Genomic DNA, 23,143 nt, shown 5'->3' on the forward strand with positions numbered 1-23,143 from the left:
GAGGGAATGGCGCCAAATTCGAAAACCAGTGGTCACCACTCACCAGTCAGTCACCACCATTTGAGGCGGGAATCATGTCGAGTAAGACGTGGGTGGGGGAGAGCTGTGGGATACAACGGCGCCGCATGTCTTTCCTTGGGACACTCCATGCATGTCTTGCTCCAACGTGCATCGACATGTTCCCACGAAATTAATTTACAATTAATCCAACCCCTCCAATCACAATATTTAATTCCTTCCAAATCTTTGCTTGCTTTATTTTCCCCTATACATTTCCCTGAATTAAGCCAGTTTTGATTTCGTGCCTATAAAACAATGTGCTCATTCGCTGTGAGTTTTATCACTTACGCCACTCCTCACTCATCAATGAGCAATCTCTCATCCTTGGATAAAGATGTTTGTTGAAGCAACTACTATTGGAAAAATATTATTAACACTTATTTTAAGTTTGTGTTTGCAAAATTCAGATGAATCCACATCTAGTGGAATCATTAAATTAAATAGTTGTTTTTAGAAAGTTAGATCTACAATGTTAAAATTGAAACCAAACATTAACATCTTTTCACAATGCACATCATTTATTTGTTGAAATCCATGAGTATACTAAAAATATGTAACTCACTCTCAATGAACTCACATAAATTTAAGAGTGATAAAAAAAAGAATGTCTTGGGATATTGATAGCACTCCTCCTAGTCCCCTACTACCATTACTAGTATTAATAGCTTGAGCAGAGACTTTTGTTAGACGATTCTGTCATGACGACGATTTGCGCTTAGATGTAGAGTTGCGAGTCAACATGACTAGCTGCAGCAGCGATGCTCAAAGAGAGGCTCATTTATTGAATTCCATCATCGGAGGTTGGTATAAACTATGATGGGAGTGAGGGTGATTCCCCGCGGCAGGATGGCTTCGGTGGTTGTCTTCGCAACAGTCTTGAGGAATGTATAATTAGTTTCATGAGAGTTGGTTGTGGAGATTACATTATTCACATGGAGCTTTGGACCATCTTTCATAGCCAACGCGTGGCTTGGGATCAGGGCTTTTGTTTGCTACTTGGATCCCCTTTGAGTGTCTTTGATTGGGACCTTTTATAGATCTTCACGTGTATGCAGTTCTTATTGCTAATATTAGGGACTTGTTTGGTAGGCAGTTAATTCTTGGCTTGCCCTCCGACTAATCTCACTCCTCTTCTCTTGGCTGATGCTATAAAGACTTGTTTTTCCAGCATAGTTGTCGTGTGTTTTGTGCTTTTATTTTTCGTTTTATTATCGTCTTGTAAAAAAAGAGAAGCATATAGTATGCTTCCTTTCTTCTTTTTAATTTTTTCGGTTCAAATAACCTGCCTTCCTATTCGTCAAGAAAACGAGAGAAGGCTTATCATCAAACTTTGCAACCTAACTAGCACCAGAAATTTTAAAGGCTATATATAATAAGCCCATTTCCTAAATGACCCCAAAAAGCCCACTCCAATACGTCGTCGTTGTTCTCCCGGTTAAAACACTATCCAACTCCCAATCCCAAGTCCCGTGAAAAACTGAAAATGGCTTCTGCGCAATCCCATTGCGCTTCCTCCTTGAGTCTCATACGACGCTCGGAGCCTTCACCTCATTTGGCCAAGATTGTGTTGGTAAAATGCCCTAACAATTCATGGCTTGGAACCAAAATTCTCACCGTGAAACCTCAGCTTTCCGTTTGCAACCGCCGCCCCTTCGCTGCCACCGTCTCCTTCAGTCTCCCCACAGCGTAAGCTTCTTCTTCTGTTTCCAAATTGGACGTTGATTTTAGGGTTTCGGAATTCATGTGATTTTGTCTCTGCAGGAATCCATCGCGTGCTGATTCTCCAGGTGCGGAAATTCCCAAGTGAGTATCGCGCAAATCTACTTTCCCTTTTCGTTTTCAGTTGTCATTGCTTCGTTGCTGATTGTAGTGTTTCGTGAAAGGAAGATGGTCTTCTAAGGCTATAAAATCGTTTGCAATGGGGGAGTTGGAGGCTAGGAAACTCAAGTATCCAACTACCGGCACTGAAGCCCTTCTCATGGGGGTTCTTATCGAGGGTAACTCATTTGCTTCATTGCAATCTCCTTAAAATTCTCTCATCTTAATGTTCTTTGCATAGGAACTTAGCTCAACACAATAGGAACATTCCCTGATAATTGATATAGTGGATTTTAGATGTATTTAGCTAATGACCATGAATGTACTTTTACCATTTTCATTAATGTTGATTCTTAAATTCAGTCATTTAATCTCATGAACTTATATTTTCCTCATGAACTTCTTAAGTTTGACCAGAACACACGTTTGGAATTGATTCCTTCTCCTAACCAATGATTCGAGGCAACAAAAAATTTGTTTCTCATTGGGGGAAGATGGAAAACTTAATACTAAAAGCTGCAATTTAAGAGTAAAATTACTTTGAGGTTCAAGTTATGCCTTTATTATGTTTGGGATGGTTTTAATGATACAAGTCCCATGTGTGATGTGTTGTTATCCCATGTCTTTGCACTGAAACTTTTGGATATCTAAGTTTTAGCAGTGTGCCTAATCTATGTTTTGGCTCTAGGTACTAATGTAGCTGCTAAATTCTTGCGTGCCAATGGAGTTACACTTTTTAAGGTGCGAGATGAAACCGTGAAGTTACTTGGAAAAGCTGATATGTTTTTCTTCAGCCCTGAGCATCCTCGACTCACTGATGAAGCTCAGAAGGCCCTTGATTGGGCTGTTGATACAAAATTACAATCTGGTTTGTTATCTTTTTCTCTTATCTTTTACTTTTCTTTATCACCAATTACAGAAGGGTAAAGAGCTTCTTGCATAATCTATAGGGCTTTATGCTAATGGTCTAAATTCTCTTCGATATTTTTTTCTACGACTCTGCTCTTGTTCTCTCCAGCTCTTTTAAGTAGCGTTAAGCCGTTAACATACACAAAATTTGACCTTTTTTTATATTGAATGATACGATGTAGTTTTTATCTTAAACTAAGCCACCAGCCATTGTTAATATGCATGGAACCCGAGTTTGTATTGAAGATAGTAAAGTTTGCAAAAATATGCTCAATATGGGGAAAATGAAAACCAAATTTCTTCTAATCCTCCCATATGTTCAATCTTTTTTTAGTTCTTTTCTTATAATTCGCCCTCGGGATGATCAAACTCAAAGGAAATAGCCTCCTTGAAAAATGAGTTACTGTTGTTGCTTTTCATGCTTTCGGGATGTACCGTACCAGACCTGATACATCTATTCCTTGACAAGTTGTTTGGTTTAGGAGAGAAGAGAGAAAAAGAGAAGAGTGATGAGTTGAGATAAAGAGAGTAGATTTTATAGGTTATATGGTATGATAGAAGAGGAGAAAAAGAAGAGATGAATGATATAACACTCTCTCCTTTCATTTTGTTGAATAGAAAGTGAGAATTGAGAAGATTGCTTTTATGTGAAATGACATTATTACCATAAATATATGAATATTTATAAATAAGTATGATAATGATAGAGGGATAAAATGGGAAAGTTGGTTTAATTTTATACTCACTCATTTCTCTCCATCTTAGGCGAGACCCCAAAAAGGAACCCACCACCTATCTCTCTTATGCATACCAAACAAGGGTGACTAACTATCTTTCCCCTAACTCTCTCTCTCTCTTCAATTCACCCTCTACCAAACACAATGTGAGTAAATATATAGGATTCCAGAATTGCTGAATCAGTCATTTTATGTTTTTTTTTTTTGCTACATCGCTAGAGTGTCAATGAAAACTGACTAATTCTCAAAAAAAAAAATGAACAACTGCGATGAAGGATCTGGATTCATTTCTTAATTTGAATATTTCTTCTTAGAACACTTTTGATTTGACTGCATAAGTGAAATCACCACCCTACAACATGTTGCTGCTAGAGGGAAAAACTACATATAGTACCGGACCAATTATTTGGACGATACGTCCCATAATTTTTTAATAGTGTACAGATTGTTAGATCCAAACTTCATATTCGAAGCAGAAACAGATGTGGCCAAAACATATAAATATTGGCGTAGTTGATCGGTTCCACTGACTAGACTCTTAGAGTGATTTAGTTGATGCAGATTGAAGTGGAGTGTGTGTTGTCCCTAGGACTTTCAGACCAAGAAGAGATTATTTTAAGCTGAATTATATATGAAAAATTATATTATAGCACATCTTGTTGGGAAATTTTATTGTCTAGATGTAGTCCTGCCAAAATAAATACATGTGGTCAAAGTTGTGGATGAGAGGTGCTATTTTATCTGAAACCCTGGTCACCGACTTTTTACTGCCCATAATCTTCTTTGCTTATTTCATGAGTATTAATGACTTGTCTTTTGGTCCTGAAGTTTTTCTTGTACCATCTATTAGATGGTTTTTGTTACTTGGAATGGTCTTTTGTGATAATAGTTCGTATAATTATTAGTTGTCTAGTGATTTATTTTTCTTTTGTGGGGCAGAATTGTTCTCAATATGACTAGAAATGACACTTTGGGGTAGCCATTGCTGATCTATACATTTTCCTAATGTGAAGTTAGAGAGTGGACCAATATTGAAGCAGTTCACCTGTAACGCACTATTAACAACCATTGATATAATAATTTTTTATTTGACGATCCTGAATCAACGACTATTATTAGTGGATCATCGGTGGACTACTTCAAAATTGGTCCATCCTATAACTTCCCTTTCCTTTAAGTTCCTAGTATTTTCTCATTCACTAATTCGGAGAATGTAGTGGTGCATGATTACCTTTTCTTCTGCAATTGATATTATTACAAAATGTTATTTGTTCAAGGCTAAAAAGATTAATCCTTTCTGTAAATCCATGTGACTTGCAGTTGATGGTGGGGAAATTACTACAGTGCACATCATTCTTGGCATTTGGTCTGAAGTGGATTCACCTGGTCACAAGATACTGTCCACCCTTGGCTTTAATGATGAAAAAGCTAAAGAGCTAGAGACCTCAATTTCTAAACCTGGATTTAAGGATGATTGATGTTTGCTGTAAATGTATGAGCAAGAGTTTTGCTTTGAGTGCATATTATTTATTCGAGCAATTGTTTGTACAATTGATAGATCAACAGGCTGTCCTGTTCAGCCTGTTGTTTCAACTACACACATCTGATTTCCAAAATGTGCAATGCCCCCTGCCCACTGCCCCCTAACCAAAAAAGAAAAAGAAAAGAAACAAGCAAACTAACAAAAGCATCAAGCTAGTGATCTAAAATGACAGAGAACCACTAGGTTGCTTTTTAGTGATATTTAGGAATTTTCCCTGAGCACGGGCACGTTCATTGTGAGTATGACCTCACGTCTTGAATTGTTGTACATAGTTGTGCCGTGTTGTACTCGTCCTGGTCTTAAGTTCTTACTGTTTATCAATATGCATGAATTTGGGTAGGTAAAAATACATTTTCACCACACTTTTTATACTTCATGTTCACGGGCCTCCATTTGTTGTTCTAGTTCATATTTGGGAACTTCCTTCACATGCTCGTTGCTGGCTAGTGCTTGTGCCTTGGAAGCTTCTTCCTCCCAGTTTATTCTCGCAATGAATATCACTAATAGAGACAAACAGGTGACAATACCAGTAATGAGTCCAATGAAGAGTCCAAAAAGCCCGAGATTGAGTTTGAAGGCAAAAACCACGCCCAGAGGCAGTGCCAGGAAGTAAAATCCACCTAGATTAGCATACATTCCCAACCAAGGCCGAGCGGTCCCACGAACTATGCCTCCACAGACTGCCAATGGAAAATTGAACACTTCCACCAGAGCCATCAACAACATTGTCTTCTTCACTCCATTGATAATCCCTCTGTCATGGCTAAACAGAGGCCCCCAAATTCCCCTGGCAGCCACCATCACCAAGCTGCCAATGCAACCTAAGATAAGCCCCAATGCAAGAGACACACACGCTGATCGGTAAGCGCGTCCAGCTTGGTTCGCGCCCAGCTCATTTGAGACCCGGGTGGAAACACAAGTGGCTAGCGACAGCATCACTGAGAAAAGCAAATAATCGAAGTTGAGCACAATGGCCAAAACCCCCACTGCTTGCTTTGCGTTTGCCAAGTGGCCAGTGAGCAGGACAAGAATCTCATAGCACCACCACTCCAGGCATGTGTTGAGGCAGCATGGTCCAGAAAGCTTGAGCAGCCTAGTCCAATCTGCAATGCTCTGTTCCCACCACCCTCCTTCCTTCCACATGCTACCCTTTCTATGCTCAAGAATCACAACATAAATGGCCAGCAAAACCATGACAATAAGATCAGTTATCCACACTGCCATGGAAATTCCCCTCAGACCCATGGTTTTGGAGAGCAGAATGTTAACAGGTATGTGGAAAACTAGTGCCACAGCTGAACTGAACATGGTGGGAAGAGTTATGCTTTGAGAGCTGAGGTATGCTTTTAAGGGACAGAAGAGTGAGGTGACAAACAAGTCAGGTATGAGAGAGAAAACAAAGGTTTTTGCCACAGTTGCAATTTCTTCTTGCTGGCCAAAATGAATCAAGATTTTATCAACATTGAGCCACAGGAAAGTAATGGGAAGTGTTAGCAATAGCAACAACATGATTGTCATGAGAAGGGTCTTGTGAAGGAGGGTGGTGTTTTTAGCACCATGAGCCTGTCCGCAGATGGGTTCCATGGCGCCGCAGAGACCATTTAAGACAGAGAAGCCGGTGACATTAGCAAAAGTGAAGCCGAGCGCACCGCCGGCTAAGCTGAGCTCCCCCAATCGACCCAAAAAGGCTGTTGTGATGGCGGTCTTGGCAAACCAAGCCAGGTTCATGGCCACCATTGGAAGGGCTAGTCCTCGTTGAACTCTCAGCTCTAATATCACCATGTTCAGTAAATTTGCAGGACATGTTTGAGTTTGCAGAGGCAGAGAAGGTGAAGATGGTTGTTGGCTAATTTTCTGGTTTGAGCTAAGGTTCTCTTCTAGTTTAGATGTTGGTGGCATTTTTTTTTTGCTGAACTGGTAATGTCTTGGTTGGTCACATTGATTGGTGGGATTGAATTCACTTCACTTAAGTATTCTTGTTTGCTTTCCCTTCGTGGCTGAGGTTGGATGCAGGAGTTTCGTGAGGGAATTGTAGTAGTTTTTTTAATTGAAAGGAGGAAGAGAACCAGGCTTTTTGGCTGCCAATAGAAGAAGCGGTTGTTGGTTTAACATTTATAGTGCGTGATGAGGCATGGCATAGACTAGTGAGAGACTATAGAACGCACTTCGGTTATTGCAAGAGAACCACGCGTTGAGTACAAGATTTTGCTATAGAAGAATAACTAGTGTACAAACACAATAAAATCAAGTACTTAAAAATATGAAAAATATTTTTAAATAGTTATTATCTATAACTATTTTCTAAGTGTAAACCAAAGAACCCTTAGAGGAACCAAAAGCCTATTTTATTTTATTTTTATATTAAACGGGTTTTGTTGGAGACACTGACTAAAATGCATTTAAATGGTTAGTGCAATTTTTTTCCTTCTTTAACCATGTAGCTGTCATGTATATTTTGCTTCTTTTTTTTTTCCCCTGTTTTCTGCAACTGTTGCTCTTAGCTGAGTTAGCTAAGTAGCTTGGTTGCTTGTTCTGCTTTTCTAATTTGTATTCGGGTTTAGCACCCCTTGTGTTTCCTTATATGAATTGTTTGCCTTTCATAAAAAAATGGTTAATGCAATTTAAATCATTTTAATTTTTTTTGTCTACAACAAAATGAGGTAAGCTTATTAACGTTTTTTAAGGTCCTAAAAAGAAATTAGCATTTTCTCTATTTTTGTACTTTGTTTTTGTAAGGAGACCGATCATTCTGCGTGATCCCAGTTAGGAAAGGAGCGTTTCCTTTCCGAAGGCTAGCCAACTTTCCAAATTTCCGCTAAGTATTGTTACTTTAACGACTAATGAAAGCCATAAAATTATGAACAAAATTGACACGATGGAGACTAAAGAGTAAATTACTTGACACTTATTAAATGGTTGCGGATGGTACGCCATTATAAGAGGGGAAGCACGCGAAATGAGTGTTTGTTCACTTTTAACTTAAGTTTATTTAAGCTAATTCAACCTCAAAGCCCCTTTCACGTTTATCGTCTCAGAGAGCAGCATCATGCTTTTTGATGTGGTTGGACATTTTTTTGCAACAAAGCCAAACACACCTAGAGCAAAGTTAATTTTTTTACACATTGATATTTTAAGACTTTAAAATATTCTTTCAAATCTTGAACTAACTTGAACGTAATAGTGTCATTTGCATGTATCTGTGGATTCACACTGGCACACTACACTCTCTGCCTCATTCATCGACGTGCACGTACGGCCACAACTCTGGCATATATACTTTTCTCTCGATTTCTAGATGAACAAATCTTAAGTCTAAAAGAAAGCAATAAAGGATAAATTTTATTTTTTCCCAAACCCAGAGGGACAAATTCTTACAGAAAGTGAAAATTCTTTCACCGTCATGAGTTAGATACTTGGATGCCACTGGATATTTGAAGATAAGAGAACTTTCCTTAGATACTGCAAACAATTAAAATACGTCTACTATATATACACTTTATAAAATGTCCACTAAGCATATATAATTCCACAATTCAGTGAAAATAGGTCTACTATATATACTTTAGAAAATGTCATATTCACAATTCTAATTATCTATTTACAATAGAGTTTAATTTTGATGCGCCGACGATGTAAAGTTTTTTTACACCGTCAACCAATCAGATTTCAAGAATGTGACATGTCAATTAAAGAAATTAAATGAAAAGAGAGATTTTCTCACATCCTTGAAATCTGATTGGTTGACGGTGTAAAAAAACTTTACACCGTCGGTGCATCAAACTTTTTCTTTATAGCAAGTATTCCCATCATTGCATATGAAGTTTTAAATTGGGTAATTAAAAGAATTATATTCAAAAAATATTTAGCTTTATAAGAAAAGGCGACATATGATTTGGGGCGGGGAAGTTCAGGAATCAATCCCTGAAGGTGCAATTTATCTTTTTCGATGTACCAAAAAAAGAAAAGGCTCAGTGATCTCATGTTATTTTGGAGAGTTTATGATCAAAATTAAGTCCAATTCATGATTTTGATGCAAATTAAGACATCGTGACATGCATATGCAATCTTAGCTTGATATATATCACTGAATTAGAATCAAAACCAGTTTGAAACCAGTGCACATTGATTCTGTCCGTTGATGCCCAGTTAGGCTGAAAGTTATATATGCGAGCTCATGCGTATTACTTTACTGGTGTAAATTCCGATTTTCAAAATATTATATGGACAGGAATAAATGAAAGTTCATACTATTTCTTTGCTACTAGATAGGATAGCTAAACTTTAGCCAGGAATGTAGTAACACTACATATAAAAAATGGAGGGAATAAATTCAAAATTAAGTTTAAGGAATCAAGCGAAGATTTGAGATTTAATTAGGAAATAATGAAGCCATGGCCCATGGAGTGCGACTCATTTCCTATTTTCACTAATAAAAAAAACTGAAAATGCACGTTTAATTATTTATTTTTTTAAAATGTTTTCTAAAAGAGCTATGCTAGATAACACGAAATGAAATGCAAAACATGTTTTCTAGATTTTAAAAATTTGAAAATGAAAATTATTTTCAAAAATTAGAAATAGAAGATGAAATAGAAAAAGTTTTCTCAAACTAAAACAACTATTAATTTATGTGTGTGAAAAATGGCCTCCGATTTACGAGTCTATTTGACTCAATTCACTTTAATGCGGTTTGCTTTATAAGAGTTAATGGTTAAATTAGTCTTCTAGTTTGTAACTGAGTCTGATCTTAGTTCTTATGAGAAAAAACTACGTTTAGTAAGTCATTTTTACAATTATTGGTAATTTTTGACTGCCACTAAATATCATTTTTCTTCATATAGACTAAAATTGAATGCGCTTACAAACTTAAATACTAATTTGACCATTAATTCATTTCACAAATACTACTAGCTAGACATTCATATTTTTGTGAGTTTTTTTGGACCCGACCTACCAAACTCGTGAGCTAAACAAATTAGAACCAAAATTAGCCGAGCTATAGAGCTTGTGTGTCAGCTCATTTTTTTTACTTAAATTTTTTAGTAAAAAATAAAATGATACTTTTAATATATTAGTTATATTTTATTGGCCAAACATTTTTTACACGTTCTACTATGTTTAATTTTTTTCCTCATATTTTTTTTATTTTTGCAACTTTCACAATTTTCAAAGAATGAATTTTTGTCATATACTTTTCAAATTAACGAGAGTTAATAAGCCAGCTCATCTAATTCGCATGTTTGAAGCGAGCTAAGTCGAGTCATAATTTTAAAAGCTCACAAAAATTAAATTAGGTTAGCATAACTCACTTTTTTTTATGACGACTCTAGTGGTTAAACTCAGCTTAAACTGATACAAAAAAAAATCGAGTTATGATATGTTGAGAATTGGCTCATTAGTAAAATCTTGGGGCCGCAGATTTTATTTTGAGGCCAATATTCAGTTTAGTAGGATTTGATTTAATGGGGAACACAATCCCGGAAATCAAGATTCAGGAGCTGAGCAGTTGATCTTCACGAGGGTTCGAGAATTCGCCAAGGTGGAGATTGTTAAGATTGGCTAATTATCTTATCAGTTATTTGAATTTGATTTAAGGTGATTGTGATATGGGTGTAGAGGGATTCTATCTTATCATATGGTTTTAGATAAGACTCCATCTTATCTTATGGGTTTAGATAAGATTATATCTTATCGGTTAAGATTATCTTATCTTGTAATACTAGAGTTAGTAGTGTCCTATAAATAGATAAGGTCCCTAACTCTAAAAGTGTGCTAGTGTGCGCCAGGTGTGTGAGGAGTGCGCCGCAATTGGGCGGTGTGCAAGTGCGCCGCAATTCAGCGGTGTGTGTGGGTATACAGCAATTGGGCAGTTGAGAGAAACTGTTATTGCAGATGTGTAAGACAATTAGACAGTTGAGAGAAATTGCTATTGTAAACACAATTGATTATTGAGAATCAATAAAAGGGAGCTATAACTACTCTATAGCCGCAGAGGTAGGCTCAATTGGCCGAACTGCGTGAACAAAGTTTCTGTGTGGTTTATTCGTGCTTTCTCGCTCTATCGTACTGTCTGAATCAAGTTGTGTCTTCTTTTCTTCTTAACATGATATATACACACCTCTCCACTTCTTTTCCACCTTTATTTCTATCTATTTCTCTTTTTTCTATCAATCAAATGATCTATCACATCTTTACTTTCTCTCACATTTTCTTCTTATCTCTCTCTTTCTCCACCTCTCCACACCTCATTTTTTAGGTGTGAAGATATAATTACTCAGATTCTTGAGGGTGGAATATATCTTTATTCCCAAGTATCTTTTTCAATTACAGATATATTCACAAGATTCTCTAAAGTAGTTTAGTGGGATGAAAGGTTGGTCCAGACGCAGAACAAAAGCTTAATTGCCAAAGATAATCATTTAAACCTGTCCCTTTCTATCAGACCATCACTACTAATTATCTTCATATCATTTACTCCTCCAATCACCACTAATAAATGATTTATCGTAATGAAACTTCATCGACTTTGAGACCCTGCACTATGAATAGCTGCATGCATGGATCGAGATAAGGTCAAATGGGTTCAACCAATTACTAATTTAGTTAATTAGTTTATATAATTAGAAGTTAGAACAATTAGAACAAATGTATGGAAAAACGCTATTGCGTGAGAATGTGGTCGAAAATCACAAATGACAATTGAATAACAAGACGAGAGAAAAAAAAGATTTGAAATTAGCATAGTAATGATTAAGACATTGACAAAAGGGACAAATAACACCCCAAACCTGAAAACGCTAGTGTAGAAAGTTCAAATTATTGAGAGAGAAAAAAGAGAAGAGCTGTTGTCTGCGAGTACTTTTAATTGATATAAAATTGTTCAAGTGGAAATTGAGGTGTACCTCTTTGTTTTGTAAAGATGATAAAGAGGCAGCAAGAGATATTTTAAGTGATGAAGCTAGCTTTAATTAAAAGATGGAGAGGTCTTGTAAACCTGTATCGCTGCATATTCATCACAATTTCAAAAAGTAGAAGAAAAAAGGAGATGGTATATGCAAAGCAATGGCGATTCCCACAATTATATAGCTTCAATCATGAAGATGCTACAATGATTCAATCTCAAGGCTTTCCTCATTTAGATTCACCACAGTACCACACAACAATCATCTCTCTTCTGCCAAAAGCTTTTGGGTATACTGTCAATTAGGTCCTCCTTGGATTCGGTTACTCATAGCTTCTTTTAGGGACATCACGTTTTCACACATTCAAGTAATTTAAACCCTTTGATTAAGATATGCTGATTCTTATATTTCATAATTGTTGAGTGGACTATCGATATTTATCAAACTACTCAGATTGTATGATTACATAATTGTTGAAAATATTTTATTATAATCGCTATGTAACATATGTATATGTAGGAGATATTTTTTCGGTGGTAGCCAATATAATTTATTAAAAACAATAAAAATAAGACTCAATAAAAAAATGTTGGCTAAATGACCTACGAGGTTTACCAACCCTTACTTCAATGAACTAATAGAATTATTTATAAATAAGTTAATAAATAAAATATGAAAATTTTATTCCACTTATCTTAAATTTAATTAGTCCACATAGTACCATGGGTTATTTAACCCAAGAATTTCCATGGTCATTTAGAAAAAAAAATTGCGTTTTGTTTAAACTTATTTTATCACTACAATTTTTTTTTTTAAATAAAGACATCAAAAGTCAAAACAGATCATTTTAGAACCCAAAACCAAAAGAGATAAACGACTTTATGGACGACGTATTAAATATTTACTGACATATGTAGGTTCTTTGTTTTCTGGTCAATGTTGAAATCATTTTTGAAGCCCAAAAGAGATAAGCGACCTGTAGACTAAATGGGTTTGAACACAACCTATAAACAAAAGCCCATAAACTATGATCCAAAAAGAAAAACCCATAATTTAATAGTGTTTGATTTCATATATGCTGAATATCAGATGACAAAAAAATCTTTCAAAAATCATTATTGTAAGACTGCTTTTTACACACTTATTTTACTATTCATACAGCTCAATCAATTGAAAAGGTTGGAGTGTGTAAATAGCTAAAAAAAAAGTTGTATAGAAAAATGCTAGTAACATTCACTTTAATATTCGCTTTCCAACTATTATGTTCTTTATAATTTTGTTAAAAATATTAGGTCTTTTGTTTAAAAATGATAATTTTTTTTTTTTGGTCAATGGAACTTGGATTCAAAAAGAGGAACGGTCCAAGTCCAAATACAAACAAGGCACAGGGCCCAACCAAGGGAACTCGCATCCTGGCAATTAAATACTACAAACCAGTATTTGCCAAGGAGCCTCCCAGATAGAAACGACAAGAGATAGCCACTAAGGAAAATAAACTAGAATACAGGAATTGCTTAGGAACCAAAAAAGTCATAAAAGCAAGCAAGAACAAAAAGCTGGTTCCCAACCACTACACACTCTAGCCATCAATAAACAAGGCTCTCTATTCAGATCTTCTCAGCCAAACTTCTGCATAACCAGAATGAGCAGCTTTGGCAAGCTCATGAGCTTGGCTATTTCCTTCTCTTGTAGTCCACATGAAGGAGCAACTCCTGAAATTCTTCTTAATTCTCTGGATATCTTGGAGGATAGGGGCTATACACCACACAGAACGGTTCTCTTTGATATACTTCACTAATCCTTGACAGTCAGATTCCACAATAAAGTTATCCAGATCAAAGTTCATTGCTATGATCAGAGCTTCTCTTGCTGCAATAGCTTCAGCTACCTGAGGAGAATTAGCAGTGATCCTCCTAGAGTGGGTCAGCAGTCTTTTACCACTAGTATCTCGCATCACCATTGCCACCGCACCTCTGCCAGAGACTTGATCAAAAGCTGCATCTACATTCAACTTGAGAATACCAGGCGGAGGAGGCTTCCAAATATGCAGGTTAGTATCTTTTTCCCCTTGGTGAAAATTGTCATTTAGTGGCTGAGAAGGAAGCTCTTCATTAATCAGGAGATGGATCTTCAAAGTAGTAGATGTAGGATTAGGGGACCGATTCTGAAAAAAACAGTCGTTTCTCTCCTTCCAAATACCCCAAACTGTGAGAGCAATTATCCTAAGACCCACATGGAAGAACTCTTTCTGTGGCCTTAGCCTGTTGGCAAGTTCCAAGAACCAGGTATCAAAATCTTGGTTATCTTCTTCTCAGGGAAGAATTTGGAGCTGGGACCCAAACCAAATGGGGCTAGTCCAGGGACAGTATAACAGGGCATGCGAAATGGACTCATGTCTAAGATTGCAGGAGGGACACATAGGGGAATTCACTATCCTCCTGTTGTAGAGAGCTTTCCTAACTGGGATAGCCTCATTGCAGCACTTCCAAAGAAAAACTTTGACCTTCTCTGGTATCTTTAAATTCCATATTAGTTTCCATAGCTCCTTCTTATCCTGGTTCTCCTCTTGGTCATGATCTACATTCAATTCTGTTAAGTGAACTCTTTGATAGCCTGTCTTAACTGAGTAGGCACCATCCTTAGAATGAGGCCAACAAATCATGTCTTCTTCTTCCATAACTCTCAGCGGAATCTGTAGTGCTAAATTTGCCCTCCGTCTATCTAGTGTTATAGCTAGCTTCCTTGCATCCCATTGGACTTGGCCCGAAATCATAAGAGAATCCAAGGTCTGTTCTGAATCAGCTCCAACAGGTGCAATGATAACAGAATCACCTAGCCAAACGTCCTTCCAGACTTTAATCTTTTTGCCATCTCCCACCAGCCACTTTCCTTGAGAAGTAAGGAGGTCACGACCCTGTAATAAACTTAGCCAGCCCCACGAACAACCTCTCTTCTTTTTTGCTTGTAGAAAATCGGTATCATGGAAATAAAGGCCTTGTAGAACCTGAACCCAAAGAGCAGAAGGGTTATGAATAGCTCTCCAAGCCTGTTTAGCTAAAAGTGCCGTGTTCATGGAGGTGAAGTCCTTGAAACCCAACCCACCTCTGCCTTTAGCTTTAGAGATGACTTTCCAGCTTTTCCAATGAATACCTCTCTCCTTCCCTTGCCTTCTCCACCAGAACCTTGCTATGCTAGCTGAGATAGAATGACATAAATTCTTTGGGAATCTAATAATTGCCATAGCATAAGATGGAATTGCTTGAAGGACAGATTTGATCAACACCTCTTTGCCCGCTTGATTCAAAAGCTTCTCTTTCCACCCTTCAATCTTGTCCAACACCCTCATCTTCAGCCAATTGAGAGTATTATTTTTTGACCTCCCCCACTCAGCGGGAAGGCCAAGATATTTCCCTGGGGAGTCCCATGCTGCCATATGAAGGATACCTGAAACTTATGACTTCGTGCCAGGGGACGTGCCTTTGCTAAAAATGATGCCGGACTTCTCAATACTAATACGCTGGCCCGAAGCAGTGGTAAAAGCATTCAGAATAACCACTAGCTGATAAGCCTCTTCCTTAGTAGCTTCAGCAAACAATAAGGCATCATCCGCAAACAGCAAATGAGTGAGAGGAGGACAGTGGGGAGAAAGTCGAAGGCCTTTAAGGAGACCCTCTGAGTGAGCTTTGTTGAGAAGACAAGATAATGATTCAGCAATAAGAACAAAAAGGTAAGGAGGCAGTGGGTCTCCTTGCCTTAAGCCTCTCCCTGGGGTGATCTTGGAGCTCACTTCTCCATTAATCTTAAAAGAATAAGTAGCTCCTTTAACACAGGTTAGGATTCTATCCACCCAAGTACCATTAAAACCGTAGTTCTCTAGGCAGATTTTAATGTAATCCCACTCAAGCCTATCATAGGCTTTGTTCATATCTAATTTAATAGCCATTAATTCCTTCTTTGAGTGCTTAGCAGACTTGAGGGAATGAAAGACTTCATGAGCCACTATGATATTATCCTGAATCTGTCTTCCACTAATAAACGCACTCTGAGCTGAAGAGACTAGGCCATTCATATAAGGCTTGAGTTTAGACACCATAATTTTTGTAATAACTTTGTAGAGGAAATTGCAGCAGCTAATGGGCCTCAACTGACTAATCTTCTCTGGTTTATCCACCTTAGGGACAAGCGCAACAAGAGTCTCATTCATGAAATCTGGGATAAAACCTTCCTGGAAAAACAATTGGACAGCTTTGCATACATCAGCTTTAATGGTATTCCAGTGTTGTTTAAAAAACAAACCATTTAAACCATCCGGCCCCGGGGCTTTAAGGTCTCCAAGGGAGTCAATAGTCCTCTTGATAACTTCTTCAGTAACTAGCTCATGTATCTCTTCATTGCATTCGTCTAAAACACGGGCAGGTAAGGCCTCCGACCTAGCAATGATATTCCTGTTACCAGACGAAGAGAATAAGTCACTGTAGAAACCCTCCACAGCTTGGAGAATGTTGTTTGTTCCTTCAGCCCATCTACCTTGCTCATCCATAATCTTTAGAATCTTGTTTCTCCCTCTCCTCTGCACAGTAGTAGCGTGAAAAAATTTTGAATTTTTATCACCCCACCTAAGCCATTTCACACGGGATCTCTTGCTCCAAAATTTCTCTTCCTGTTTCCAAAGAGTTTTGATCTGTTCCTGAATGTTATGCAGTTCATTAGGGTCCTGGGCCTGCCAAGGATAGTTAGTGATGACTTCCATTCTTTTCTTCAGTAATCTAATCTCCTTGTCTGCTTTCTTGAAAGTGACTTGGCTCCATCTCTTCAAATCTCTACTGCTCTTGTTGATGTTGGATTGAAGATTCTCCCACACAGAGGACTCCTGATCAGACTCAGACCAGCCAGATTCAACAACTTTTTTGCACTCAATATGGTCCCCCCAAAAAGCCTCGTACTTAAACGGAACAGGGGAGCTGCCTTTGGGGTGGGTGGAGATAATAATAGGGCAGTGGTCAGAACTGATAGGGGGGACAGCAAGGAATTCTGCATGAGGGTGAAGCCTCCTCCATTCCCAGTTGGCTAAAGCTCTATCAATCTTCTCTTTTATAGATACATTTTCTCTAGTACCTCCAAACCAAGTAAATTGACACCCACTGAACTCAATGTCCATCAAGGCTGTTTCACTAAGAAATTCTCTGAACAGATTCATTCTATTAGGATGAGGGGGTCTGAGGCCGTGTTTCTCATACGGGTGAAGGATTTCATTAAAATCCCCCACACAAGACCAAGGTCTGCTATGCCCAGATTGCAAGCTTTTGATTTCATTCCATTAGTGCCTTCTCAAAGAGAAATCAGGATTTCCATAGAAAAATGTATTAAACCAAGAATGTCCTTCCTCCTTAGAATGAACAGAGGTGTGAATCCAATTATGGCAGTGGGAGGGAATCTCAACTTCTATATTCTTTTTCCATAACAGGGCAAGGCCCCCCGAAAGGCCCACAGAATTGATAACAAACATGTGATCAAAGCAAAGAGTTTGTTTAAGAGCTTCTAGTCTCGGGGTTTGAGCTTTAGTCTCCATCAGAAAAATTAAAGAAGGGGTGTGGAATTTACAAAGATGCTTCAGTTCACAGACTGTCGCGGGGAAAGCTACCCCACGGCAGTTCCAACTGATCATAATCATTGGACTATTGGGGACAGGTTTTGGCCCGCCTCCTCAACCTTTAGTAGCTTTGTGGAACTCTCATCATTAGCAATGGACTTAGTTTTTCCAATCTCTAATCTAGGCCATTTCATCTCAGCCCTTTGTCCCAAGGGAGCTTGTCCCCTCTCCTTACTTGGGGTTTCTCTTGTCCTTTTGAGAGAAAGCTTCTCTAGCACAGAATCCGCATTATCAAACAGGATAGAAGCTGCCTGGGAGCTCGCTGGATCACCTTCATCTCCTTCCCCTTCCCCCGGGAACTCCACAAAATAAGGCTGGGAAAGGGGTGTTTTAGGAGTAGGGCCTCTAGGTTCCCACACATGAGGATGGGGGATGTGTTGGGGAGGGCCACATCTGATGTAAGGAACAAAGTTGGGGCTTTTTCCTTCTTCCTTCTTACAACTAGATCAATTTTAGTTCCTAGAGCAAGTTTGCACTTAGAGACTTGTTTCTGTGAGATATTTGCAGAGTAGGAGCTAGAACCATCTTTAATAGGGCTAGGGAAATCCGTGATAATCACTGGTTCTTTAAGGCCAATCTCCTCACGAATCAGACCCAGTTCTTCCAGATTCTCAGGGCCTAACCCAGGTTGGCAAGATAAAGTTTTTAAGTCAACTTTTGCGAGACTCGGACTGACATTGACAAACTCTCACATGAAATTAGTAGGCGAGAACTGGGACCACTTGGAGTTGAGATAATTCTTGTCTACACGTGACTGAGGAATTTGTCTCTCCTTGTTAGCTACAACCTCCAGAGAGGCTAGACTGTTCACTGAATGGCTAGTCTTAGAGGAAGACTGAGACCTCATAGCCCAACCTGGAGCTTGGTTCACCCCTTGCTTGTACAGTTGTGAGTTACAGTGGACAACATCTGATGGGATAGGAGGATTCAAAGGACCAGCCTTCTCTCTCAACTGGGAAGAGCACCCTTCTTCTCTGTTCCCCAAAGAGGTATGGTGAGGGCCAGTCACTAACGTTCCCATACTCTCTTTCTCCTTCATAACAGAGTTGGGCCTAACGGTGTGGAGAACCCTGTTCACCCCTGCCTGACCTGTAAAGCTCTTATGAATTGTCATGTCTTCTTCATCCTCTCTCTGTCCCTCGTGAGTTTTCTTGTGGCTTCCTTATGAGAATATAGTAGTAAGTGACTTAGGTTGGGAGACACCAAGCATTGGCCCGTACCTTGGTCTCGAGGGGTCTAGGATAGCCATCGCTTTTGTTCTAGAGCACCCTTTCTGGTCATGGCCTATGAGACCACAGTTAAAACAGAAATCATGGACCTTCTCATATTTCACAAAGATCCATGTTTTTGGTAAAACTTTTCTTGGGACCCAGAACCCTGTGGTGAGGGGCTTCTTGATGCTTAGGGAAACTCTAACCCGGAAGAAGGTACGCAACAGATGACCTTCTACAAAAGGGTTTTCCACTTCAAGAACTTCACCTATGTTCCCTGCAATCTTCGCTGCATTTGCTGTGGTTAGGCAACCAAGTGGAAGTCCATGGAGCTGAATCCAACAAGTGAAAGAGTTGAAATCCAGCTCGAAGATAGAAGCCTCAGGTATCCAGTTCTGTAAAATCACCAAGTGACCCATAACGTTCCAGGGCCCTCCTTTAAAGACCTTCTTAGCAGAAGCTCTGTCTTTGAAGTTAAACAAGAACAGGTTTAGTCCCAGATCTGTAGCTTTCACTTCATTATCCAATCCCCAAGCTTTGGGTAGGATCTCCTTCACAGCACTCTTGTTTAGTGGTTTCTTTGCCAGCACTTTCCCCACTAGAGTCCTTTCAGCTACTCGCAAACCTTCTGACTGATCTACATCTAGATCCAGAGTAGCCCCTTCAAACTCATACACCGGATCAGCATCATCAACTTCCATATTCAGGGAACACTATCACAGAACACCTTGCCCTGAGAAAGCACAAGGGAAACAGGACAAACACCTTAGAAGAGACCCAGAAATCTCAGGGAGATAAGAAGAACACCAGGAGAGGACTAAGCTCCACAAACACGGAGAGGATTTAGGGCTAAACCCAGGTTTAGGGAACTAAGCTCCACAAGCACGGAGAGGAAATAGGGCTAAACCCTAGATTACAGGATAAGAGAAGGGCTAAACCCTAGCAGAGCTCATAAAAGCAATTATACAAATTTCAAGCAAAGGCGAAAAATGATAATATCAAGCAAAAGCATGAGCGTGTTTAGGATTTTTTTACAGGGACAGGACAAAATAATAGGAACTTGTATTTAGGGCTTCCAAACTCTTTTCAGTCCGTCCGGCCCACTACCAAAAACCTCCTCTCGGGTAGACTGGGTCGGTTCTCGGGTCTGGCGAGTGAAAAAGATCGGTCTATGGTAGTCACTATAGTCAGGCTTGGTTGGAGGTCCACAAAACCGAGACCAACCGAATCCTTACTTCTCTTTTACATAATTTTTCGCCCAGCCCATGTACTTTGGAGGAAAGCCCGTCCAAAAAAAATGTCAGCCCAACTCTCATACATTAAAAAATTATAAATGATATATGTATAAAAAATTAACATAAAGATTTTGTACATTTCCTAATGTGCATTTGACTGTTTGGCTTATACGTTCAGTAATTATAAGAATTTACTTTATTAGTCATTATTTGATTTCAGTTAAAAAGTTTTTTTTTTTAATCATTTCTTCATTATTTATGGTCACATTTTTGGGTTCATTTAGCGTACACAAAAAAATCTTTGTGTGTAAGGTTGCACCACCCTAGATTTACCTGTAATAATAGGTTACTATAAGGTAAATGTTTTTTAATTAACTATCTAAACCTGGTTTAACCCACTATCATCTTCTTCACTCCCGTCCCTCCATCTTCTTCATTTTCCCAGTTCATCCAACCTAAACTGAATCAGAACAAGAATCCAAACCAACCCAGAAATCCAGAACAACAATGAACAATCCAACAAAATAGAACAACCCAAAAACCCACACTTGTCATCCTTTCCTAAAACCCAACGGACCCATTCACCCAGAATCTAGCACCATCAATCCCACATCATCCTCATCTCAGAAAACATTTTGAAACTAGTAAGAAGGAAAGAAATTTCATCAAACAACTTCAAATCACCATCCCAATATCAATAATCTTAATAAATCAAAGTAAACAAAGAGGAAAAGAGTTATTCATTGTTTCACAATAATGAGCATCTTAGACTTGAAATCTGTTGATGCAAACAAAATAGAAAATTAGTTGGGGACAATTTGAAGCCTAACTCCTACACAACCTCCAAATCAGAGAGATCAAGAAGCACCACTTAAATAACTCTGACCTCAATTCCATACCCATCGCCACTTGAATCAGATTTAAACCATCCCTCCACCAAACTCGCCCCCAACCGAAGTCATCTTTCTCGCCATGGAAGACAATGAGTTCGCGATGGAGAAGCGCGACTTCACCGGATCTGGAAGGAGAGGAAGAAGAGGTTTTGGATCTGATGCTGCCTTTGGTTGAACACGAAGTTGGGGATATGGAACTGGTGGCCCTGTTGCTGGATCTGGAGCCACCACCGCGAACTTATGAATGGCCTCCACCGATGTCACATCGTCACCGTCGTCATCGGAGTCCGCTGACGGCGGAGGAGGAGTACGCGCTATTCTGTCGCCAACGCAGGATAAGCATTTGCCTTCACGACGTCTGAGCGGTGGAAGGTCGTCGGAGCACTAACCGTGAGAGAAAGAGAGGTTCATGAACCCAGAAAAAAATGTCAAAATTTCAATTTGAGTAAAAGAAGTTGATCTGATTAAAGAGATTTGTAAGTATTTTGAAAAAAAAGACGAAGCATTAAGTTCAAGGGTAATTAATGATTGGTTGGTGTATTTTGAAAAATGGGTTTAGTTTTTGTTAGATGGTGGGTGCATTTTGCTGGGTTATGAAGATGGGTGAACGTGGATGATGAAGATGAGTGAAGGGTTTAATTTAGGGATTAGTTTATTAATCAGATTTAGATAATTAATCTTAAAAAATTAAAAAAAAATTTACCTAAAAAGTAACCTACTGTAACAGGTAAATCTTGGGTGGTGCAACCTTACACAAGGATTTTCTTGTGTACGCTAAATGATATTCACATTTTTCTTATAAATCATGTATCATTGTAACATTTTTTAAGTCAATAGTAAAATAAGTCCAATCATAATATTAAACACGCGGATATAAGGGTGTAGAAATGTAATATTTTTGTCATCACTTAAATAAATGATGGTGATTCAATTTTCAACTTTTATTAATGAAAAATATACTTTAGTCAGCCTCTAATTACTATTTGTTGTGTGTTAAATATGGAGCGAAGAATTAGTCTCACAATTATTTATGTGATATTTTGGCAAAAAAGAAAAAGAAAAATAATACAGTAGTATCGGATCCCTTGAGACAAGTGATGAGACAGAGAAATGTAGGTTATAAGGTCAATCTTAAATTAGTACAAGTACTAAAGTGGACAAAAAGATAGTCAAAGGTTCCCTGTGGGGAACGCTTGTCTGGCGCCCCTTACATGTAGGATAGAGATAGGTGGGATGATTGTAGTTCGTTGTTCTTATCATTAATAATCCAACGATTATCATATTCACATGGATGTGCCCCACATGACATCCTCATTTGTCTCTCCATCTGTTTTTTTTATACTCTATCTAATTGCCTCCTTAGATCGTCATTTTAAATTGGAGTCAATACAAGTAATTGGTAGTTAAGGGATTTTATATATTAGTTATGAAGGTGCAACTAGAGAGCTGGAAAGGGATAACAAACACACAAATTATACAATTAGTTTAGTGGGACATATCTGATTTTTCTTAAATAAAGTAATAATTTAAAGTGTCAACAAATGAAAATAAATGAAAGAAACTAATTGGAAGAACTACTTTGAGACAACTTGTTGAGTTGGGGTGTGAAGTTAATTCTTATGAAAGATTGTTAGTTGTGGACTAACAAACTCGGGTTCTTGGCTGTGCAAGTGGGACTGAACCGATCCTCCTACCCTCTGGAACTTTGATCATAATTGAGCTTCTTCCTTGGCTGATTAACGCCGCCGTTGCTTCTGGCTACCCTGCGGTTTTAGAACATCAGCGAAATATAATGGTTATGTTTTCCCTGCGGGGCGTTTTCCTCACCATGTTGCTTGGGTCCAGGGCTTTGTTTCTCATCATATGTGTTATCTGTATCCTATTTTTCATTTGCTCTCTCATTTTCTTCTTCTTTCTTTTTTTATACTCTATCTAAGGGTTGAAGTACCCCTTATAATTCATTAATATAATTTATTTTACCTAAAAAAAGATTTGTGGACTGTGCCTAAAATATCAACATTCTATTTGACTGTTAAGCCTTTTATGTCAAGTAATAGTATTTTCACTCTAAGAATTGAGACAATTGAAGAGAAATGCTTAAAGACGACTTACATAAAAGATTAAGTAATTTGAAATATATCTAGGGAGAAAGAAGATGACAATATGTATTTCCCCATATTTTAAA

General features: G+C 38.3%; 2 protein-coding genes across 2 annotated transcripts; one reads left to right on the forward strand and one right to left on the reverse strand.

Moving 5' to 3' along the window:
- Positions 1–1,508: 1,508 nt before the first annotated feature.
- Positions 1,509–5,140, forward strand: LOC130741103 (ATP-dependent Clp protease ATP-binding subunit CLPT2, chloroplastic-like). The gene is made up of 5 exons (XM_057593900.1): positions 1,509–1,746; positions 1,822–1,863; positions 1,948–2,057; positions 2,567–2,746; positions 4,845–5,140. Exons 1-5 carry the CDS (start codon positions 1,544–1,546, stop codon positions 5,000–5,002), a joined length of 693 nt encoding a protein of 230 aa, XP_057449883.1. The 5' UTR covers positions 1,509–1,543; the 3' UTR covers positions 5,003–5,140.
- On the reverse strand, positions 5,018–7,247 carry LOC130741102 (protein DETOXIFICATION 56). The gene has a single exon (XM_057593899.1). The coding sequence runs from the start codon at positions 6,964–6,966 to the stop codon at positions 5,434–5,436; it is 1,533 nt and encodes a 510-aa protein (XP_057449882.1). The 5' UTR covers positions 6,967–7,247; the 3' UTR covers positions 5,018–5,433.
- Positions 7,248–23,143: the final 15,896 nt, after the last annotated feature.

The sequence above is a fragment of the Lotus japonicus genome, chromosome 2 (genome assembly GCF_012489685.1).
Source record: "Lotus japonicus ecotype B-129 chromosome 2, LjGifu_v1.2".
In the NCBI taxonomy this organism is placed as follows: Eukaryota; Viridiplantae; Streptophyta; class Magnoliopsida; order Fabales; family Fabaceae; genus Lotus; species Lotus japonicus.